We start from the raw sequence: 24733 nt of genomic DNA, 5'->3' as shown, positions 1-24733 counted from the left end.
ATAAGATATTAAAACTAAGGATTAAAATATGAATGTGAAATAATTTTAATGCTGCTGTTCCTCTTGAATTTGCCTGACTCGAAACTAACATCACGTTTCCATAGATTTCGCTAAATATTTAGTTCTAGTATTCGATACATTAAAACTCTACTATTGAGTTGACAACTAAATTATTTTTTTTTATTTATTTATTTATTAACATTTACAATCAATTCTCGCATTGAGAAGGCAACTAAATGAATGCGGATTTTGTCAATACCACCTACTGACAAAATCCGTAATCACTTAGTTACCAACCCAATAGATTCACGTATATTCCATGCTTTTCATAAATGAAGTGTCGTAAGTATCGAAAAATTTGAAAAGAAGATAATCGAGCGAATACGAATGCGAAAACGAAGCACAGAAAGGACCGCAGTTAAGGAAAAATGTTCTGTTATAATTTAATTACGTGCCTCTTTTGTAATCGGAAATTCGTAATTTAACTACTTGAGATATCAGTAATTAGCATTCTACGTGTTGCTAATTTGCATTCTACATATCGGTAATTTGCATCATACGTATCTTATAATTAGTAACGTAAAACATTAAATTGCATGGAATGGTTAATTTTTCTATTAATATGTTTAGTTCACATTACAATTAAAAATTCATCGAAATCCAGCAACGTCGCATCATAAACTTGGATATCCAACAGTTATGCCATGAATTCAGAGTATCGTTCACGGTCGACGTATTTAAGCGATTAACGATTAGGCTGAAAAGCAGCAATGTATTTCGCGGTTTCACGCATCCTGACCACTGTAATGCCCGCGCGTGTTATTTTTCGCTTCTTGTAAGCCTACTTTGTACAGACTACTTCGTCTATTCTGTACAATGTTAAATCTCTGTGTATTTTTTTTTTTTTTTTTAAATAACCGTACGATCGTGAATCGTGTGTCGAGCAACAGCCATTGAAATATTTCTAAACGGATCTTCCATTTACACATATACAGTCAGTCACGAAAGTCTACGTACACACATTGTATATTGTGCATACAGACTTACCAAAGAGACTAAAGACGCACCTCGTCACAGAATTATTTGTACTTGAATATTATACAAATATAATTAACATTATAATATTTCTAATTATTGTGCTTCTTAATTATTATTCGATATCTAAAGAAATATTTTCACTTACGATATACAAATTCTGTCTCTGACAATTCTCATGATTTATCCTTTCGTCTTATAAAAACTACGTCTGTCTCCAGTTCCATTTCTCACTTTTCGTATTTCGTATTTATTATACGCTCTTTCATAAGGCGATTACAAAACCAAAAAAGAAGACAACGACGAAGAAAGATATTTTCAATAATAATGTCTGTAATAATTATACATTCTGAGAATTTTATCTCGGACAATTTTCATGATTAATTTTTGCACAATCTAGAACTATCTGCATGCTCAATTTTATTTTATCTTTCGCTGTATCGTATTTCACGTTATTACGTTAGCATTTGGGAAAAACACACAGAGTATAAAATCAAATCTAGTTTACTGCCAGAAACACTCGACGTACTTCGCCTAAGCGTCCTTCCTTTGGTGTCCAATTGATCAGGAGCCAATTGGCCGGTTAAAATTCAATCAACTGGCCTAGGAGACATTGACACTCGATGGAATTCATTGGCTGAGTTTTCGCCATTGTTCCAGTTCCTTCGTTCGACGGACAATGCGGGTCTGTGTCGAGCCAGATCGAGCGTTTTACCGTTTCTCAGGTGTGCGTGTGTTACATATGTAACGGGTGGACCGGCAACAAGGTCAACTGCTAACGGACAACGACACGAATCACTTGGTTTTCACTGTTTTTCCATCGACCACCATCGTGACTCCGTTTCTTGCTCATTTTGTCGCCCGCATCCTGCAAAGCCACCGCATTCTGGTCCGATTCTCATCATTGGCGATGCTAGACGCCGATGGAACTGGTCGCCTTGATACCGTTCGATTATTTTTACGTTACTTATTTGCCCATCTCTCTCGTCTACTGTGATAATGTGCTTGTTACAATATTTGTTATTAAGACTATTCGCATAATTGTTCTTTTTCAACAGTAATTTAAGTTTTTATGGTACAAATAAAACATTTGAAGTTTTTCCTTCGATTAAATAGAATATGAGAAGTTTTCGGCTCTGGATAGAAAAATTTGTAAAAAAAGAGATATATTGTATGTGTATTTTAAAATAACGTTGCTAAGTTTGGTTTGTAAAACGGGAAACGGAAATACAAAGATAGAGGTGAGATAATAAATAGCAAAATAATATGTTTTTAATAATTCTGAGAGAAAAGAAAATCACGAAAGATGATTCTGTTGTAAATCAGTTTTAAAATTTTCTGTTCGTTTGACTATCTGTATATCTTGTAAATATAACAGAAGATTAGTGTAATATATTAGGTCGACCGAAAAGTTTCTTTCGTTTTATAAGGAAATAATGGATGCATAACATCTTTCGTTTTATATTATTTTATCGTATGAACCAGTTTGTTCTATCAAAATAAAGACTATAACGTTCGACAAATTCGGTTTCATGTTTGTATAAAGATGAAAGATGTAAAAAGATGAAAAGAAAGACACTTTTCGGACAACTTAATAGTAATATGACAGTACTGTACTATGTAAGAGATTCCATTAGAACAGAATTGTAGAGAAATTGAAGGATTTTCAACGTTAATTCCTTTTTGTAATCTATGAAAAAACTTTTTAAATAAACAAGAGTAAATATACGTATATATATAATATTTGCAAAGTGAACCGTATTTTTCATTATATAATAATAATCGCATTTAATAAAATCCATGCTTATCACAATAGAGAATAGTTCTATCTTCATGTTCGTATATTTCGAATTTATTTTCTTCGAAAAAGAAATTTCACCAGTGATATTGCTATCATTATTCTACCGAGTGAGAAGAATAAAAACAAGAATCTCAAATAACATTCTCAATTCCTGGAATTCGATTACGTTAGAAATATCCTGGTTATCCTTAAACGATTTTCAAAAGTTGTAGATAGCCGTGATCCGGAGAATTTGATTAAATATCGCGAGTCACGATTAGATGCGGATAATTGAATTCGCGCATGGGAATGCCGAGGATCAGATATTCTGTGGAATCCAAGATCGAAAGATTCCATCGATCGAAGTCAAGGCGGAACCGCATGATTTGTAAACCCATAAACGATTCTATTGTATTTCAAAGCTGTTCTGATATCGTACAATGAATTATCTCAACGATTACGTGTATTCCTGAATGGCAGCGAAAAGTTCTTAGGTAGTTTTAAGACTGAAAGATGAACATTGAATGTTTTCAAATGGAAACTTAGAAAAAGTTTATATAAATAATGAGAATTTATATTTTTTTATATTTTATATTTTAATTTGAAACTTAGAAATAATTATAGTGAAAAATTAGTGGTTCAGTATTTGTTAGTGATGTTAGTTTAGGATGGCACAAATAATAGCGCTAATGCAACATTTTATGAATGAGATGAAATGAGTAAATAAAAATGACGATAAAATAGTAGGTCGCAAAATTTTTGTCGCCAGAGCTATCGTCAAATTTATTCGATATTAAGTTAATAACGATAGTCATTTAATTAGATTTCTGATAGTTTATTGCAAATCATAATTTCAATCTGCTAAAAAAGAATATTATTTCAGGCATTCTATAAATTATTCAATTGTTATTTTACATTTTTATAATTTTACTATAAAAAAATTACCACTAATTAAACAAGTACAAAATAATTACGAATCAATTAAATTCATTTCATATAATCTCCAATTAAAATTATTATATATATTTATATATTAAATAATATCAACTATTCTCTTAAAAAGGAAAAATCTTGACAAATATTAGGTAAAATCATCGATCTCGTCAATCTTCGAAACTCATCGAAGAAAGTATGTTCCAATTTTCTAGTATGTGCAATACTAGCAGTCAATGTTCTCGCCTGAATGTAACAAGAGCTCGAGACTATCATAATCGTATTTATATGGACGTTTCTTACCTGGACGAATCATCTGCTCTACTTGTTTCGCTCGACCGCGAACGATCGTTGCGTTTTTACGATTGAGAAATGTTCGAAGAACCGTGACAGGTGGTTCGTAATTCCCACGCGTTTTGCGTTAATGCGATTAAACATTCTTCGAATGTTCTCGTTAACTTGAACTCTCGATCCGAGATCTTGCTGACGTCGTGCACACGATTATCGTGAGCTCAGATAGACAATAAATTCGAAGATAAAAATGAAGAAAAGGGAGAACGTCCGGTCACGGTTTAATCACGATCGAGGATCTTCCGGTATCAGTTCTTTTTCAACCGACTCTTGCTACGTATATAGGGTGTGGATAAAGTTATGGTAGAATTTATAAGGTGGTTTGTCACATGAGCCTCGCAGAAGCCAAACTGATCGACCGTACTCCTTGTCCGTTTAATAAATTTCTTCCATAAGTAAGAATAATCATTAACAAATGTTGCATATAATAAATGTTGATGCTGTTTATTATATTTTCTTCAGAATTCGGTGTTTACATGATCTTCCGATAGACTGAGGTTGTTGATCTGGTTTAATGAACTAGATATGAGACGTATCGCTGCAAGTTGTAAGGTAAATTAAAAAAAAATATTTGTAACGTTTGTTTTTAATTCTAAAATTCCTTCTAATTTTTCTACGTAGACGTAGGGTAAAGTTTTATATTACTTATTAAGTGGAATATCACGTAGACGATTTCTCCATTGAGAAAGCCTCCATAGCGGTGATCTCTATCGGTCTAATAGATCTGGTGGATGAGTTGTTCAGAGTTTTCTCTGGATATGCTGGTTATACAAATTGTTAGCCAGTTGCTTGCCATGGACTTCTATTCTGCTTTTATAATTTGTGATCGTTTTAGTTATTTCTCCGTAAACTGTAGCAACGTCGAGCTTCGTTTTTGTAACATTATCGTGTACTTCTCAATTTCTGAAGTTGATCAGTTGTTGAACTTGTTGGAAATTTTTAATCGTTTCAAGTTTTATAGAAATTAAGTTTAATACGGGCTGTATATACAACGCGGATAGTACGATAATTAGAGTGAAGTGAAATAAAGTAAAACGTGTTTCGCGAAGAATAAAAATCAAGAAAATGATCGATATTTGTTTAGATTATTGTATTGAAAACTACTTGACATTAGAAGTTTAACTAATATTAGCATTCATAAAATATATCTGATTTTTCGTGATACTAATTAGGAAGATATATTATAGTATTTATTTATCTTATTAACAAAATTGATTCATACAGAAGTAGCAAAACATGTTATAAACATTATATGAAATTTTGTTATCCCCACGTATCTATCAGATTATAAATTTTATTTAAGGGCACGCGAAATTAAATACATTTTCAATCCTAATTTTCTGAGGATTAAAGTTTCAAGGAAATAATAATTCCACGTTTCTTCTTCCACATTAGCTGTGCATAAAAATATTCCTTACGCAACTTTCACTATCTGATTCTTTAAAACCCCAAACTTCAAAGAAATAAGAAATCTGTTCTGTGTCTTTCGATTTTGCACTGCATCTGCATAAAAATATCCTTTGAACAAACTCCACCATCTGATCTTCTCAAAATTAGACTTCAAAGAAGCAAATTTTATTCCACGAGTCGTTTACTTATTTCTTGATGGACATATATCTTTTTATTTCTTTTACTCGGTTCTTTCTTTACGGCGAAAATAATTTTTGTCTTAACAAGCTTAACAATTAGACTACGAATATTTATGCAATTTTTTATTTTCATAAACACAACCAAGCGAATGAAATCTAAACGGTTTACTTTATTCCCTAAATATTGAAAAAACATTTTCGCACATTATATGCGCTTTGTGCGTTTCTATACCTTCGAATTTTTACAAATACAAAATCGCCTGATCATTCTGTTCTTTAAAAAAAATGGCAAAACTTACGTTTGCGATGCGACATTATAATTTATGTTTTACAAGTAAATTTAAGAAATTTCGAACCAGCCGATCATCCTGTTTTTCGAAAATTCTAAAATTCTAAGAATTATGTTTGCAATAGAAGACTACAACCTGTAGCTTGCTAATAATTGATTAATATTATTCATTGCTAAATTATCGTTGCAGAAGCAACGCGCGATCCTTGTGATATCAAACTTTCCAAGAAATAACATTTATTCCACGTCTTCCGCGTACTTCTACGTAAAAATATTCCTTGCTCGACTTCTACCACAATTTCTCCCCTTCCCCTTTCAGCTTATAGAACGATCTTGATACGAAACGCATACGGAAACCGTTCCCAAGAAAATCCAGCCCGTTCCTATTAGATGGAGCGCTGCTAACGCGGAATAAACTTGCTAAGAAGAGCTTCAGCCATCTGTCTGCTCGGTTGATCGGTCAACGTACTCTTCGACAATACTTGCTGCTTATTCGATAGACGCTGCGTACACAGTGCACACGTACCAGATAGAATCTGATCCTAACGACGCCGCCGATTCCCGTCTGTTCTGTTCTAAGAATTGTTTCACAGACACGTGAATAACGTTTCCAGCCGTCGAATCAGCCGCTGCTTCGGATAAAACGTTACTCGAGAAACGTTGCGCCGATTCTTTCGTTCAGGAGGAAATCGTTCGATGCTTCTCTACTTGGAGATCGATGGCGCGAAGGTGGACTTGCGGTTAGGTTTCAAGTTAAATCTTGGAATAGGTTGGGTTTGGAAGAGCAAGCGAGAGATTAAGTGGCAGATGTGTTTATATCCGTTTTATTACAGTTGTGGTATCTATTCTGGTTTTATTAGAATCCTGCCACTTATTTTAATTTTCTTATGGAGAATTGCGCAATCAGGATGTTTTTATTATTGTTTGCCTTTGTAGCTTCAATTTGCGGTTATCGTATCTTGTAAGCAACTTTTAGGACAGCGGAGGATCGTATCGCTGCTCGGCATCGATAGTGGCGCGACTCGAAAACTTTCAAATTTGCTTTTATTAAATACGAGGTCTAGATTTTACAAAAGCTTCTTAGATGTGATACGTATTTTAATTGTATCAAAATTGTGGTTTTATTCCGGTTTTATTAAACTTGTGATATTTATTTAAATTCGATTCAGATTCGAGGAGGGTTGGGGTAGTTTAATTTACTGATATTCAAAATTAACGATGAATTGTTGCATTCTGGTGTATGTATGCTTTCCTAACTGCGATTAGTGAATCACGATCATTATCGATAACGGAATAATCCACGTGATAATCTATTTCCTATTGTTCTTGCAATGTCTTACACACGTCATAACGCACGTTACACCTTATAACCCCGTGTCGTGTACTTCTTTATTTGATTAATCGATTCTGCAACAGCTGTCGTGATAAACATCGGAGTATTTCAAATTATATACAATGTGCACGTGCATGATATATCTCACCTTGCTGTAGGCTGATAGTTTGCTTCGGAAACCACTTCATTTTAACTGCTTTTCCACTTAAATTCTTGATTTCCTATTACTATTTCGTATTCTACATACTCATTGTATCTATTACTTTTTCATATTGTAGTCTTCTCAGTTTTTATATGTTTTATATTCCAAATTTTATAATTTATAGTACACTTCACTCATTTTGGAATCTAATTATTTAACAATTTTTTTGTATCTTCATTTTACCTTATAGTTTCATATATTGATACATGAAAGTATTTTAAGCGCAGAAAAAGATTTTGTGTTCCTAGATTCTCGTTCTGTGTGTCTTTGTGAGCCAGATTCAATGTCTCGACATTTTTCATTATATCAACAGAATCGTTAAAGATAGTTAACTCTTTCTTAAATTCTTAAGTTCTATGCAACACGCAGTGATTACAGACGTCTGACCATGTCAGTGTATGTCCATTTCTACTTATTTAGTCGACGCAGCACTGGCCGTACATGTACAGGCCATACTACTGCAAGCCTGGAGAATAACTTTCTAATATTTTCAGTGACAAATTGTTGTAAATTCTGAGAAAATTATTCTCCTTATTAATTGTTAATAATAGAAACGCATTTTTTAAAATGGTTCCACGAAGGAAACACGATATATTAAAATTTAGCAACAATATTATGCACATGCGTTTACCAATACCATTTTTATTATTATTATTAGTACAGCAGAGAACAAATACATTTATCATCTAACTAATTAATTACTTGTAAAAGTTGGGATTACATGACACTAGCCTAGACGCGTTACAACATAATACATACTCAATAACGTATTTGAAATAAAGCAATAGAGTATTGAATTTAAAGCAGAGAATATTTTTCTACATTTGATATTTTCATTCATTGCAGAACCATTCTTTTCCTACTTAACATCGTCAATTGTAACAACATTCCTCAATGACAAGAAAATAATGAATCCATTGAAATAAATTAGTCCGCGTGCAGCAGATAAAAACTTCTGTGTGAGCAGATAATTAGAAGCATAATTGTCAGCGGGGAAGAAACACGCGGTGCATTAAGTTGCAGTTAGTATGCTTCTCGACAACAGTGCCCTCGTTTTAGTATCACTTGCTTCATTATGCAGCAGTTCGTTAATTAAAATCCAACTCGACGTTGAAAATCTTTTTCGAGCACTTCTTCAATTTCCTTCCGTTTCTAAAGCGAGACTGCTATCCTCCTTTGCATCGTTTCTTTTTCTCTTCGCGTCCTTAGCCGTGAAAATGATTCTTTGCACGGTTGACGAGATACATACATGCATCGAGGTCTGTGCATCGGTATTGCACGGTAATTGATTACGTTGCGTTTCTAAATCCGGGTTAACGATAGCTTTATCGTCGAATAATGTTAAAACCGGAGGAAAATTGGCACAACTTCTGTTTAGAAACGGTGTCTTGATTTTACAAGATTTATAAACATGATTAACGGCTTCTTTTATTCTTGTATAAGTAATTTTTTAAGCAATAGAGTTTCTAATTTACAATTCCTATCGTTGGCTGAATAGAGTAGTTTGCATTAGATTTAAGTTGGATTACTTAAGTTTACTTCGTTTTAATTGCAACTATTTTTTGTTTTACGCGACAAAATTTGCCAGTAAGATTTATAGATATTCTACAATTAAAATGAAGTATTCTAAAAGTAAATAACTTCAAATTAGAAAATTTCACGTATAACTTTCAGTATATATATACAGTGTCTCGTAGCATCGGGGAACCACGTCTGCAGCAGATCCTGCGCATGAGACCAATAAAATAGTTCATACGAAACCCTATTTGATCTTGCTTTCGAGTTATAGTAAGTTTGTTTCTTTAACTTTAAAACTGTATCTCTATACATTCACAAGATGTGTTCAAAATGACCTGCTCCTATACGAACACAAGACTGGAGACGTCTTGTCGTTGACCGAAAGCGTTTACAGAACTAAAATGCAAGGTTCGACGTGAAATATTGAATTTTGTTTATTATAGGTGCGTGAAATTAGTTCAATTACTACCATCTTTCGATAGAATTATTCCAACATAAAACTCGTAAGAACTCGGGAACAAGCTTAAACAGGGAACATATTCGTACGAGCTTTTTTATTGTTCTCACGTCATGTACTGTATTTTTGTCTTTTCTTTTTATTAATATACACGCATTCTATGCAATTTGTCTTTTGGTACACTCAGGATATTCTGCATATTAAATTTTTTATGGGAGCTCGCCGTTGATAACTCAACTAATTAACGTTGACTTTATTAAAGCGTAAATTATCAGGAGGTCAACACATTCAGATGACAGGCAAAAGTATGTAAATTTTAATAAATGACACAAATCTCTATCTAAATTCTATTTCTTTAATTATTTTCGTACAGAAACATGTACAGTCCCGTTTATAATGTCGTAGTCTGACACCTACGGGTTGATCAAACTTGGAAAAATCCAAACCCTAACTTTCTCCAATTCAAAGCTTTCGTTCATTATCACCAACACAAATATTGTTCATATGTATCACTTTCATCTTAAACTAACAACTAGAAACATTTTATAACTTTTTCACGTAAAATCCTCTTCGTATAGTCCATCTCGATCTCTGACCTTAAATGTTATACTTGCAGAAAGAGAAATCGGTATTTATAGTATATGTAGCGTTTTGGAATTGAGTTTGGAAAATTATACGTGTGGAAGAATTTTCGAGGTAATTTACTGGACGTTGACGAGTTCTGAAGAACTTTTACTCCTCGCGTTTTTTCTCATTTTCTTACTTGCAGATGATCTTCGAAATAATTTACCTACATAGTTACATTGTTTGTTCGCGATTAGTTGTAGAACAAGTAGAAAGTAAAGAGTCGTTTATAAGACAGGCAAGAGACCGGATGTATTCCTTGTACAATGGAATGAATTATCAATGTCCTTTAAAAGTTTTAAGTCCTCGTGAAAGTTTGCATGTACTTGTGTTACGTGTACAAATCAGCAGCATGATTTAGTAATAGCGTTAATGGAGGACACTGTTTCTGCTTTTAAAAGTTGATAATCTCGAAAAGAGAATATAGGAATATTGTTTATAAAAAATGTATAAGAAGATTAACTTTTCTACGTATGCATATGTATAATATGTATAATGTAGACTAATATTGGTAATATTTTAGAACATTATGTTATAAAAGGGATTTTGAAATCTGAAGAAAAATATTTACGAACTCAATGAAAGTTAATATAAAATATTGCAAAATATGCAGGTAAAAAGAATAGAAAAGAAAAGAATCTGTACCTTTATTGCGAAGATACGATGTCTGTTTGGGTAATGGACGATTCCACTTGGACTAGAATCAGTTTGCACTCCTTCTGAAACAAGAGATAGAAGTTACGTTAGTGTGATAAGATAATTGAATAAATATTTCTATATTACTGTATGCAATAAAAGAGAGAAAAATTATATAGTATAAATAATATTCTACGAAGTACTACGTAAGCAAAGTACGTATTATAATCGTTGTACTCTTAGGATGAGATTTTTAATCATCAATATTCTCCTCCTCGTTTAATATTTAATTTCCTCTTAATAAAATACAATGATTGCCAGCGAAATAATTAATAGCATATGATCATCGTGAGAAGCAATATTAAATATTTTTCGACGATAATTAAAATTTTCGTTATTTTTTACCCAAAGAAACGATAAAACTTCTAAAAATGCTTCATGAAGGAAATTTCTTTTGCAGCATTATAATTGAGAACTATTCGTGAGTCTTCGTTCTAGAATCAATTAATATTTTCATCATTTCTATGGATAATAAAATTTCATATGTTTGAAAAATATATCATGTCGATTTATAGCTCAGTGGATGGCTAGAAATTTTTGAAAACCATTCGTTATTATCATATCGCAAAGCGTAGAGAATCAATATTACCCTTTCTAACACAAATCCCGATTTCTATGCAGATAATTCATAATTCTTCCTATGGTTACCGTCTCCCTTCGCAAGAATAGAAGTTACGACTACTTTTATGACTCGTTCAGAAATCTCGCGGTTAGTTGACGATCGAGTCATACTTTATAGCTCAGGTTAAACGAGAACAAAGTGTGAGCCTCGTAAGAGATTATTTTTAACTTAAGCACGTAATCACAATGTTTTAAAAAAAATTCGCTATGATTTCATAATTTGCATATTCAATCAGACTATTGGTATAGGATCATTGGTACATAACATTTACGGTTTTCCGTTATTCGTGTCCACAATATGTCTATATTAGAACGTCGAAATTTCTTGGAACCTACGTTGCGACTTGAATTACGAATTTATTTATTAATATTATTATGGTAAAATTATTATAATTTTGTAATATAGTATTAATGACATTAAGATATATTTAAATAGAAATAATCACCGAATAGCATGTGGAGGAAAATTTTATTAAATGAAATTTGTAGGATATACTTGAAGATTTCTATCAAGAAAAATAAGAAATAAAAAATTTGTTAAGATAAGAAATTTTGAAATAATTTACACATATATGTAGCAAATTTATTAAGTAGAATTTAGCTATATTTTAAGATTTTTATTAAGGAAAGAAGAAATAACAATTTTTGGAAGAAAATATTCCATATATAATACAGGATTATAAATATTCGAATTAAGTAGAATTTACCAGAATTGATCAATCATCGTAAACGTAAAAAATCGATGCAAATTTTTTCACAATTACTAATAATAATAAATTTACAGTGCTGCATTTTTGGGGGTCTAAAAGTTACAAAATAAATAAAGTAGATATATGAAATAGTTGTTTACCTATTCGTATTACATCTCAGATATTGGTATAATCCTAATGTTGAGTTTTCCATGAAGAATAAGATGAAATGAATGAATGAATGAAAATGACACTTATAAATAATGATAAAGGAAAGCAGAACGATACATTCTATCGCATAGAAGAGATATATGTAAATTGTGAATAAATCAAATTTTAAAGTAACTATTATTAAAGATTCATGTAAGGAAGTTATATAAGGCATCTATCAAATTTTAAATCAATCGACATTCACCAGGAAGCATCTCGATCTGGTTGATATTTGTAACGACTCCTTTCTCCGCCTCATAAGATTGCAGATGATCCAATGGCTCATTGGATTCCATGTTATTAAAAATCGTGAACCTCGTTTGATACTTTCATTGCCGGGAAAGGTGTTCCGAAAGTAGTATGTTCGAACTCATCTAGTCACGTGCGGAAGCTGTTTCAAATATCACATGTCAAAAGAGTGAAAAATATAGATATCAAAAGTACCTTCCACGATCATCTTTATATAACCGCAAATATCAGACTGTCGATAGAGTTATATTTCTTACAGAGAATTTTTCATCTAATAAAGATGCGAATTCTTGAATCTTTACAGCAAGGAAGAAGAAAACATATAATATGTTTTAGGAATGTAATATGTATTAGCTTGTGTAAATTTCATTCGCACAAGTGTTAAAACAAGCGTCAAAAATCCTTTATATAATATCTACAATAGCTACAACAACTAAATATTTGTTCATATCATTAATTTTCAATGAACCGTGTTATTACCAGTTTCTACGAATTTGATTCTTTTTCGGATGGATTGAGTAAATTTTTATTCTGACACTTCCAAAATTTCTTTTTTGAGTTCCAAAATTTTTATTTCTATAACATTCGTTACGATGTAGCATTAAGGGACGAGCGAACTTATTACACGATCCAATAAATGAAATAATGCTCTTATTTTTATGATGTAATAAAATGAATTATCTTAATAAGATTGTTAATGCTAAAAGACTTTTTGGCGCGAATCGATTAAAAATTAAGAAATCGTATAACGAGATGCAAATTTCTCCATATGTGGAAAAGACAAATGATTTACTATATTGGCTCGGAAGTTAGTCTTAACTCCTTTCATCATATATATATATATTCATAAATTCTTATCTCATTGGAATTTACATTGCTGTTACCGCATATAGACATTTGCAACATCCGCTTTCTCCAACATGAAACAGTAAACAATAATCTTGTCAACTTCATTACGTCGTTTGTATAATAAGTAAAACTGTGTATTTACACAAGAAAAACGTGTAAAATATATCACTTCATAATATTAGGTATGACACACATGAATTTTCGTTTTTCTTCGTAACATCGTGCATTTAATTTAAGTAATTTCTACGTTATTCAATGGACTTTCTCACCGGCTATTTACATTTATTCAAGATTTATAAAAATGATCGTTCTTTAAATTAAAATATTCTTAGAATACAATAGAATAGAAAAGTAGAAACTGAGGATAGAATCTTTTCCTATGTTCTTCATTTCCAATTCCTGTTCAAATAATTTACACGTTAAAATGTACATGTACATAGGCGGAATAGAATGAATTTTAATAAATTCATCTCGACAAGATTGAAATCTAAATTGCTTGAAACCTGACATATCTTCCATAGAACGATCCATTTCTCGTAGCTTCGATTTCTCAGGCTCGTTTAATAGTAATTCGAAATAAAACACGTCGAAAGCAAGTCCAATTAATATTGCATCGAATCGTCATTGTCGTGTCGAACAGGCTCGCAGAGACACGCTCTATGTTGCTCTGTTACGCTAGTATGCCTTATTATGTCTTTATCACGACTCGATCCTCCATGTTGCATTACTTCAGCCTGATTGCTTACTATCTGTAATCCGATTGCTTCGAGAGAACTTGCCCGTAAATCGAAACTCTTCGCATCGCTGCAACTGCTTCGTGGTAATCACATACGACGAACACGAGTCATAGATAAGCGTACGTAAGGTCTGAAGTAGATCAATGGAACACGAGCATGGTATTAACATAGTAGAAGCAGATTAAATCGATTGATCAAGACTAGAATCTCTAGATTGTTCAGAGTTTAGTAATACACGAGCCGATGGAGCGGAGCAATTGGACGAAATTAATATTTCCTTTCTAACCTTTTTTCTATTTTTATTAATCCTCCAATTTCCAGGAGCATTTATAAGCGTCATATTCTACTTGCTCTACAACGTACATTAATGATTACAAATATCTGTAAAGTTTGGTAGATGCGCGGCAATAGTCGATGCATTTCAGAGTTTGGTAACTCGCGAGCTGATAGATTGCTACATTTGGACGAGATTGATATTTTCTTTTCAACTTCCTTATTAACTCTCTAATATCTATGGCTATTTATAAATGTCATCTTTTTCTTATTCCGTGATATGCACCGCCGCTTCTAAATGCCGGCAAACTTTCGTAGATTTGTGGCAATAGAAACGTATGAATTTCACAGTTTCGGTATAGAATGCATGAATTTCACAGCTTGGTAACTTGTGAGCTAACAGATTGCTACATTTGCAAGAGATTAATATTTGCTTTTTAACTTGTTTATTAACTCTCTAATTTCCACAAGCATTTATAAATGTCATCTTTCACTTATTCTGTAACATGTTCTACCGCTTATACAATGTATCTGGACATTTTGATAGATTCGTGATAATAGTATGTGGTAATCGTATGAGAACTAATTGCAAATTAATGGCCAAAAGTAACGCATAGTTCGGAAAATTAAACAATTCGACGAACTATTTAAACAATAAAATAGTACCTACCACAAGCTTCGTCCATTATGAATATCAATTTCCTTACTGTATATTAAATTCCATATATATTCTATTATATCGTACATCAGTTACGATTGTTACGATAACGAATAACAAAATGATAGTAAAGTTGTGACTGAATTACGCTGTGTTGAAACGATTTTTTGCGCACTGGTATGAGCAAATTAATAGTTTATAATATTTCTGGTAATTAATATGCAGCTATATGTTTTATAAACACTGTTTAGTGAAATAAGAATATTCTGCGAGTATTTATACAAATTCGTATTTCAGAGCAGAGTCAGACATTTTTTCTACTACCACATATTATAACGAGCACGGTACTTTGAATTTTTCATATATTTTTACATATTATGTGCATTCTACGCATTTCTGCATTGACCCTGCTGTGACCTTTCGGTCACATCTTTTATTCAATCCTACTACTTTGACATTGAAATATGTCTCCAGTTTGAGCAATATGTACCCTTAACGTGCCCTTAAAAGATTAAAAATATTTTGCTTGCTAAAACGAGGACAAATTTAAATAACAGTCCAAGGATCGCGTCAAAGTGAAAATTTCCCATAAATGCGTAAACACCTGCAGTCTATTGATAACAATGATCAGAGCTCTATATGTCGAAGTACAAATCTAATATACTGTAGAAAAATATATTTGTTTTCCTGGTGAAATCAATTAAAATAGCAAATATCAAAATAATTTTTTTCTAGCGATATTGTTATTCAGCGAGGCAAACAATGCTTAAAATTAAATTCTGAATAATTATTCGAATAACGTCCAGTCCTGGATCTTAATAAATTCAAGACACGATCGTATTAAAAGAGGCAAGCCAACGTTCATGACGAAGAAAGCGAAGAAACTGCTTCTTGCGATTCTCCTTCCGTTTCTTTCTTCTTGCGACAACGATGGGAGCGGCAACTTTCTAGATGACCGACGGTAACCTCGAAGGCCTTCGATTCCGCCAAGAAGATCGTTGATCTTGGCCGAGAAGCATGTCGACCTCTTAATCAACGTGATCGTTAATTCGAACCTCGACGTCTCATTAGCAGAAGTGCTAGTCAAGTGTCGCCATGCTGACGTCCTTTGTTCCCTTCCTGGTTCACTTAATTCTCGAATCTTTTTATTCCAGATAATTCACGTGATCATTTTGTTATTATTAATTGCATATCGTTGTTCATAATATTGAGCGAGAACATAGATAGTCATAACATCATCAGGGTGAGGTCGAATACAATTTAAAAGCGAATATGATATGATAATTTATGAAGAAATACGAAAAAAATATAGAAGAAAATCTTTTCACACGACGATAATGTTTTCGAGAGAATCCACTTTGAAAATTTGTCAAGTAAACTAAACTCGTATAGTTACCGATTGACCGCGAATAATCAGAGGAAGATTATTCTATACGTGAAAATAAGTGAAAAATGTGGAGTAAAATTTTCGTTCAAATTATTCTTACTAAAGAGTTGTATATAAATTTGAAAAATATAATTCTATCAGTACCAAGTCATCGAAACCATATTTACCGTTATAATAGTCGTAATATATTCTGCGCGATAATTAAATCATCTCATTTTATTACTTGCACGATGTTACATCGCCTTGTAATCTAATTATGTGTATGCTTCTTTCTCAAGTTACGATAACGATACGTTTCCTGAAAGATGGCAGGCAGTGATTTCGATTTATCATTTCGACCTCGGATTTCAGCACGATCAAAATGTTCATATTCTATCATATATTCAACAAAAACTTTGCACCACGTGTATGAATGAAATTACACACTTTATTATTTCAATTTCGCATTAACTCGAATCCGAATCTAGAATAGTTCCTTCTTAAGGAATACGGTACACTTCCTGTAAAATATGAAGGAACAATTGCAATCAAATGTCTCAATCTTTTCTAAGATTTCATTAGTCTTTATTATATTTTTATAACAAGTATAATAGAATACATTATCTGTAACCGTTAACACATGTATTTCCTCGTTTCAACTGCCCCTTATTATTCAATTAAATCTCAGTCCTTAATTCTCAATTATTCTTTCTTCTTAATCCTCGATTGGTAAGACGTTATTCTTCCTGCTAAAATAGGAAGCAATTATCGACATCGAACGTTTTAATCTTTCTCAAGATTTCATTGAGATCGATGTGTACGCTTCTTTTACTGTATTTCTTTTAAAGATATTAATATAATGAAGATATCGTACTATGTACTTACTATGTTTTATGTACTATTTTTATCTCATTATTTATTGCAATCGCCACCACCATATTTACTAGCTTTTTATCTTACCATCATCTTATTTTATTCTGTATAATTTTAATACATTCGAAAGTTGCAAAATATTCAGAACATCCTACACTATGTTCGATTAAAATATATCTTTGAGTAATAAAATTGCAAGGAAATTATTCACGCGAAAATTCTTCGACGTAATAGATAAAATTTAATGAAATATTTAGACTGTTCCTAAATTGTAATTTATAGCGATTTTAATATCAACGTATTATTATCAATTTCAAGGGGCATTGAATTACGTATTTATGAAATTTATATCAAAGCAATCATTTATCGGATATATCGATGAATATCGGTAGCAAAACATTGGGTGGTCATGTAAATCATTATAATCTCAGGCATCCGGTTCACACATTCTTTTTTCACACTTCTAACGTTCCAAGCGAAGTAGTCTAAGCGTTCGTTACGTGCATTCCGTGTTATTTAGCTGAAAGACAATTTCCTCGACAAAATATAAGAACAATTTGCCAATTTGTCAAGATTAAAATTGAAATTTATTTAAAGTTAAATACAATTTACTATACCATTTAATCAAAGTCGTTACACATCATACGCGTAGAAAATTTACATTTAACATGAAATTTACATATTAAAGACGAGGTTGCCCTTTCCCATAAAAAACTGCTAATACTTGTTCCATGTATTTAATATATGCAATAACTTACGTATGTTACGAGGCATTAAAGACGAAGTTGCTCTTTACCGTAAAAGATTTGTAATCTCGTTCTGTACATTTCACATATGCAATAACTAATATATTCGTACATCGTCATAATTCCATAAATGTCAGTAATAATTTCCTTCATCGATAATACGTATTACGATTACGTATAACAGTTTAATATTTATATTTAATTCTCATCGATTTCGAATTTTTCGCCAATTAATACATCCTATTAATATTAAAACTATGAAGAATTGAAATATAAAACGTGTTCCAGAGAGAACAGAATGAAGGATAGATGAAGAAATACATAATGTGAGAGAGAAGGAAACCTTCTTCTTCCATAATATTTTACCAAAAATTATTCAATTCCAGAAGCGTGTCTGTCAACCAAATTCTTCTAAAATATGCAAATCTATCAACCAAATTCCTTATTCGACTTCTTATTCGAATTCCTAAAAATCGATGTACGTAAATCTCTAAAATTATTTTCGAAAATTAAATTCAAAAATTATGAATTGAACGATCTCCTCCGTTCTAATGATAATTCTGGCATTAAATTCACAAATCTGAAGCAACTCTCTCTTGGGTTACAGGCAGACTGCACTTCCTGTAAAAATAGGAAGTAGCGCTTTCAAACGTTCCGACCTTCCTCGATGATCCATCAAGATGAACGCGATCATTTCACAAGCTCCATTACAATCGTCCATTGTGAATTATCCTTAGTTCCACCTTAGATGCCACATAACACGGGCACCTATATGCACCTTTGTCATACTTATTGCGTTCTCGCCACAAGCATTTTCATCGAACGGTTAATTCGATTCCGTTAATTATTAGGATAGAGTTACAACGTTGCTCTAAGGTGACCAGTGTAAGATTCCACGAGGATTACACGTATCTTGCGCCACAAATTGCTACGAGATCGTGTCGACCGGTTATCCGATCGAATCGATCACGACGAAGACTCGTTACGTCCCCCTCGATCATTGTCAAAAGGTAATTAGACGGGTTTAATCGCACGAAACGCGAAATCTCGGCGATCGACGTGATTAGAGGAAGCTCGAGTAAGCTTTATGATTTAATTAAAGGTGGTAATGCCGTTTTGCCTACGGAGAATCCTTTCGATCTGCTTTCTCCTTCATTAAGTCAACATTCAACGATCATTGAAAATTAACACTTTCTCTTGGCCATCTGAAATTGTCGCCATCATAAGATTCAGAATTAATGACCCATTCACTATGTTTGAAGGCGTTATTATTTAATTCTTTCATCTCTCTTTGCTTCGACTGGGTTTGTTTGATTATGCTTATTTGATTTGATGTTTTGTTAGTTTTATTAACGGAAGTAGGATGTTTATGGAAACTCGTACTTTTTTTTTTTTAATATAATTAGAGAAATGGAATCGGAATAAAAAGTCTGGCCAGCTAGAATGCGTTATCACGTTCGCTTACTTAATTTGATGTTTTTCTAATTTGATGCTTGTAAGTAAATGGTGAACGTTTATACGATTGTCTTTATGGACATAATTAAGGAAATGGAACTTAAATAGACATTTCTATCGTCCGCTGTATATCGTAGCGCGCACTTTATTTTCAATATTCAATTACGTAGATTCTGCAAATTTTTCTATTTTTGGTATTTGTAAATGCATAAATATTTGCAGCGTACTGTTCATGTTTATAGATTTTATATTTTGACAATTATTTTTTATGTCTTATTTATGATAAATTTTGATGACGATGTGAATAATATATTATTATAAACAGTCTTATCGATGTAAGATTGTTATTAAAGGATACTGAAATACTATTATCTGTGTATATTATATTCATTATTAGAATATACGTATATAGGTCATTTCGAAGATATTTATTAGAAAGTTTATTCAATTTCAGATAAACAATTGAAATAATCAAATTGTACTTAGTCAAGACCTATAATTACACAAATAAAATACGATCAATGATGATCGTTTGATGTTTGTTAGTTTACTCTCATATGAAGTTTTGTGAAACTATAGTAAAACCTAAGGAAGCCTAGGAGGTTCAATTATAAATATCAAACTTATTCCCAGAAAGTGTGATAAAATAGGATCAGAATTAAAAATATCTTTGGAGAAAGTTATTGTTATTTCTGTTTCTGGAAATAAATCAAAGATTCGTAATGGCATCTTCGAAGCCTCCGTGTATTTCGTAATTCCAAACTTCGTTTACGAGTTAAAATTTCTTACGTTCTATAATTTTTAGGCTTAAACGCGAGGATACACGCATCAACGATTATCTTCCTAAATTTAATGCTTTTCGAATAATACGATTTACGAGCGATTACCCAGAATAATTGCACCATACGACGCACTATTGAACTGCGATCGCAGGACGCGAAGAGCTCATTAACAACTTCCTGTTTAACCTTCCTGTAAATCTGGATACAATCTATTAACCTCTCTGCTGCATCTAATTTACGTAATACGATTGCAGAAAAAGAAGAGGATGAAAAGGCTGTTATGACATTTTTAATAGCTTTTTAGATGAAATATTACCCCTTCATTGGATGTTAAAGCTAAATATCACTTGTTATGCCTTAACCTGTTATCGTTTTAATTAACATTTTACAATCTCTTACGGTTTAATTATAATTTTTAATCGCAACTCTTTTATCGCGTGGCCATAAGCGTTAAAGGTATGACATCATATTAATTTCGAAGAAATTTTAATCATTCGGGAAAATTATTCATGATACGAGGAAAATTGTAAATTGTATATTTAGAACACGTATTCATATATCAATCATTAAAAGAAAGAAATAACGAATGATTTGATAAATTGATAAATTTATTTTCTGCGATTCTAACTGTTTTCTGGTCTTATTGACTTTGTCATTTGTATTGTTTATTCGTTACGCCAATCATATTGATTGATTAAAAAAGGATCATCTAAAGTTTATTTGAAAGACAATTTTCATATTACAACATTTGGATATAACATTTATTTAAAACGGACACTGAATTGTCGAAGAATTTATTTCACAAATTTACTTCTTCTTCTTGTTTTCTTATTCTTGTTTCGATCTGTACTGTTTACTTGCTGTTACAATTTTATCAATTCGTATAGAGCAGATATAACATTAAAACATGTTTTGTCACGTTTTGTTTTGATCGACACAAATGAACTCTTGCTATGCCATTTCGTAAACGCAATAATGATTAATTACTTAATTATAATCATTTAATAACATCATAAGACCTGATACGATAATACGATACGAGAGAGCTTATAAGCAGACAACATATAAGTTCATAGATCGCTATATTATTATAAAAATATTTATGAAACAATATAAGAAACCGTTTCATTTTAATGGGATAAAAATATCAAAAATTATTGTCAACATATACATTTGTTTGGCTGTCATTATTGTACGTGCCATCAAATCAATCTTTTTGTCTTTCAGTTGTCGTATCATCGTAACTATAATCGACACGTCAATTTGCATTCGCTCATTTATCACCTCTACATACTGCTCATTTACCATTAATGATCAATAACGAAATATGCAAATAAATTACGTACATTATGCAAACAAAAAACAATAATGACCATTATGATTATACGATGATATATTACGACGATTATAATAGTAACAGAATTTCTCCTATGTTACAACAACATGTAACGGTATTTCATGCAATTGAGTCAGCCAATCGGTTCAAAACCGTGTAACTTATTATATAAAATTAAGTAAGTACGAATAATGCATCATGTAATACACGTATTTTCTTTAGAAATAGTGGTATTTTCGTAAGTATTTAATATGTTACGTGTAATAATAATTGCAAGTAGATTTGCAAATAAAAAGATTAAATTCAATTAAATATTTCATTCATGCTGATGATATTAATCTCATTTCTATATCACAACAAAATAAACGAAGAAATAAAATTAGAGTCAACTCATGTTCTTCTAGGTAGTTCCATGTAGATGAAATTTATTTACAATCAGTCAATGTTTGCAATATTATCGTCTTCGATATTACTTAGTCAAGACAATTTGGATTTTACATTTTTTGTACTTGTAATTACTAAAAGTATGCAAGCGCTGCTCTAATAAAAATAATGCTGACTTTTATCAAAATGGAAACATAATTATACTCTATATATCCACTTAATTGCATCACATCTCTTTAATAATATACCATCTCCCTGCGAATGAAACATTGAAGTATACATTACAGGACGACACTCGTATACACTCCTGTTCAAAAGTTAAAGAAAGGGAGAAGTAAGAATATCATAATTATAACTTCCATTTTTAAATATAATCAATTACAGTTTCAACGTTGTTATAAGAGAATAATGCCACGACTAAAATGTTTATCTACTTCAGAAAATCATTGTTCCTCTCGAGACTCTAATTGTCAGAAGCAAGACAATCCCATCATATTCCGATCCGATCATATTCGATGAATGAAATAAAAACGATTTACTTCAGAAAATCATCGTTTCTTCCGGAATTCTCGCGTGCTCCAAACTTGTTAACGAAAACGTGGCTGATTTATGATTTATCAATTCCAGATTCGATTGATAACCGAAGGGAGCATTGGGTAAAATGGAAGACAAATTTCCTCTGTTATTCCAACAACAGAATCTTTCACGAAATGATAGATTCGACGATTTACGTCATTGCCGAGACATGGAAATATTTTCTAACATTGGCAGCACTGGCAGTACACGAATGGCCTGGTTTACGGTTTCACCCACGGTGAACTCGTAAATTAGGCAAAAAGTGCTAATATCGGTTTCGAGGAGAGACCGATATCAGAGAAGCTTCAACGATTACAGTAGATTAGATCGGTTCGTGACCAGACTAGCGTGCACGACCGTGAGATGTAGCATCGTCCTTCCGTGATGCAACGATGTTGAGATCAGAACAGATCGATTAACAACAGATCCTTGGAAATCCTTTGATCCAATTGGTCACGGGCCGTGCGTGTGAAAGCCATTGCATGAAATTCCACGGTCGTTCGTCACGTCTGGGAATCGTGTAAAACATAACGCATTTTGCACGCACCTTCTTGTTAGTTCTCACTCGATTTCATATACTCTGGTACTACCGTGTTTTACTAGTTTCCTCGCCGTTAATTGAAGAATCTCTTCGATCGTACTGCCGAAGGATAAGAGAAAGAACGAGGAAGAAAACGAATAACTTGAATCGCGATGCTTGTACAGATAGTATTTCGTGTAATTAAAAGCTGTAATGAAGATTTCTTAATACTTCTATTAAATATCTGGAAATATTTTCAGTCTACTTTATGAATCGGTTTCTTACAGTTTCTTTTTACGAACAGGTAATAGAATTTGATACAGTTTAATAGGATATTTTTGAAAATTTTTCACGTTCATAATCGGGATTGAATGATAGTTCACTGGATTTTTGAAACAGATGATTACAATTTAAGATACGTGCAGTTATAATATTGGATAACACAGCTATTTCAAAATATCTCGTCTGAAATATAATTCTTCGATTTATTTCGCACATTCCTTGTGACATTTTTCACACATAACTACAAATATAATGTATTGACTGAAACTATATGTACATCGTAGCTTAACTATTTAGTGTTCATTTTCTGCCTGAATCAAAGCATTGAAATATCATGAAATTTATATTTAATAACATGCAGTGCTACCTGTTTAGTAATTTGCCCCACGATATCTGAAGAGGAGTTAAATTTGATACAAGTTAAAACTAGGTACTTGATACAAGTACAGTTTGCCTTTATTAATATTCGATCGCGAATCTTTCTAATCCCACGCGCTGATTTGGGCCAATTCATTAAACTGTATTAGTGTATTATTTCGTCCCTGAGAAGTATTCCATAGCTGGAGTGCTTGCGGGACATTGAGATACTTCTTCCAAAAGAACAGAATTTACATACACGAGTCTCAAGCCTCACTATGAAAACTGCAAATCTCTAGTCGTCTTTAGAATTCTATAGCTATATTCTATCTATAGCTCACGTGATATCTCTAACATCAAATACATCAAACTTCAAATCATTTTATGTTTGAAGCGAAGAGATTAACTCACACCGTGATGTACCGTAATTCTATATTATAAATAAACTACGATTAGTTTGTGCAAATTTAAATTAAAAGAAAGAAAAGAAAAGAAACAGAACTAAGACAAAGATTCGTATCATCTTCTACATAGTACAACGAGTACTTCGCTTCGAATATTACGAATATTTCCGAGTATTATATGCAATCTCTATAATTCTACACGTTTAATTTCCCCGTAAATGCACAAACTTCCGCGATCTACTTACAAAGCAACGAGTTAAACGGTCCGTTAGAAGCTTGTTCGTTTTGAAATATATCTTACATCCTGTAAACTCGATCGTTCGGAGGATGTAGGTCTAGTACACTTCATCGACGAGATTCTTCCTTTAGCGATGATTAGCATAATCGTGCAACACAATAACTATCCTTGATACGTATCGAGATCGATATTTTTCTCATAGATTTCTTCCCACAAGGAGTAGATCTTCTTGGAATACCTTGATAATCTCGATTAAGACGGTCCAGGGAACAGATTACGAGAACGTTATTCCGATCGTGATGACGAATAATCAGCGACTGG

General features: G+C 32.3%; 2 protein-coding genes across 8 annotated transcripts in view; one reads left to right on the top strand and one right to left on the bottom strand.

Annotated features, from left to right (window-relative positions):
- LOC126867032 (heparan sulfate 2-O-sulfotransferase pipe) overlaps window positions 1-24733 on the bottom strand; it is a 128037-nt gene that overhangs the window by 19204 nt on the left and 84100 nt on the right. For 4 of the 5 annotated variants that reach the window (XM_050621168.1, XM_050621159.1, XM_050621150.1 and 1 more), the window contains one exon: window positions 10757-10830. In XM_050621168.1, the coding sequence (XP_050477125.1) occupies window positions 10757-10830 (74 nt within the window). The remainder of the gene's footprint in view (window positions 1-10756; window positions 10831-24733) is intronic. The other variant, XM_050621140.1, reaches the window with a different exon arrangement.
- The window catches only part of LOC126867008 (leucine-rich repeat-containing protein 15-like), a 206790-nt gene that overhangs the window by 108729 nt on the left and 73328 nt on the right, over window positions 1-24733 (top strand). The gene's annotated exons all lie outside the window — the stretch shown is intronic.

The sequence above is a fragment of the Bombus huntii genome, chromosome 1 (genome assembly GCF_024542735.1).
Source record: "Bombus huntii isolate Logan2020A chromosome 1, iyBomHunt1.1, whole genome shotgun sequence".
NCBI lineage: Eukaryota > Metazoa > Arthropoda > Insecta > Hymenoptera > Apidae > Bombus > Bombus huntii.
Note: the sequence above shows the minus strand (reverse complement) of the source record. Positions and strands in the feature narration are given on the sequence as shown.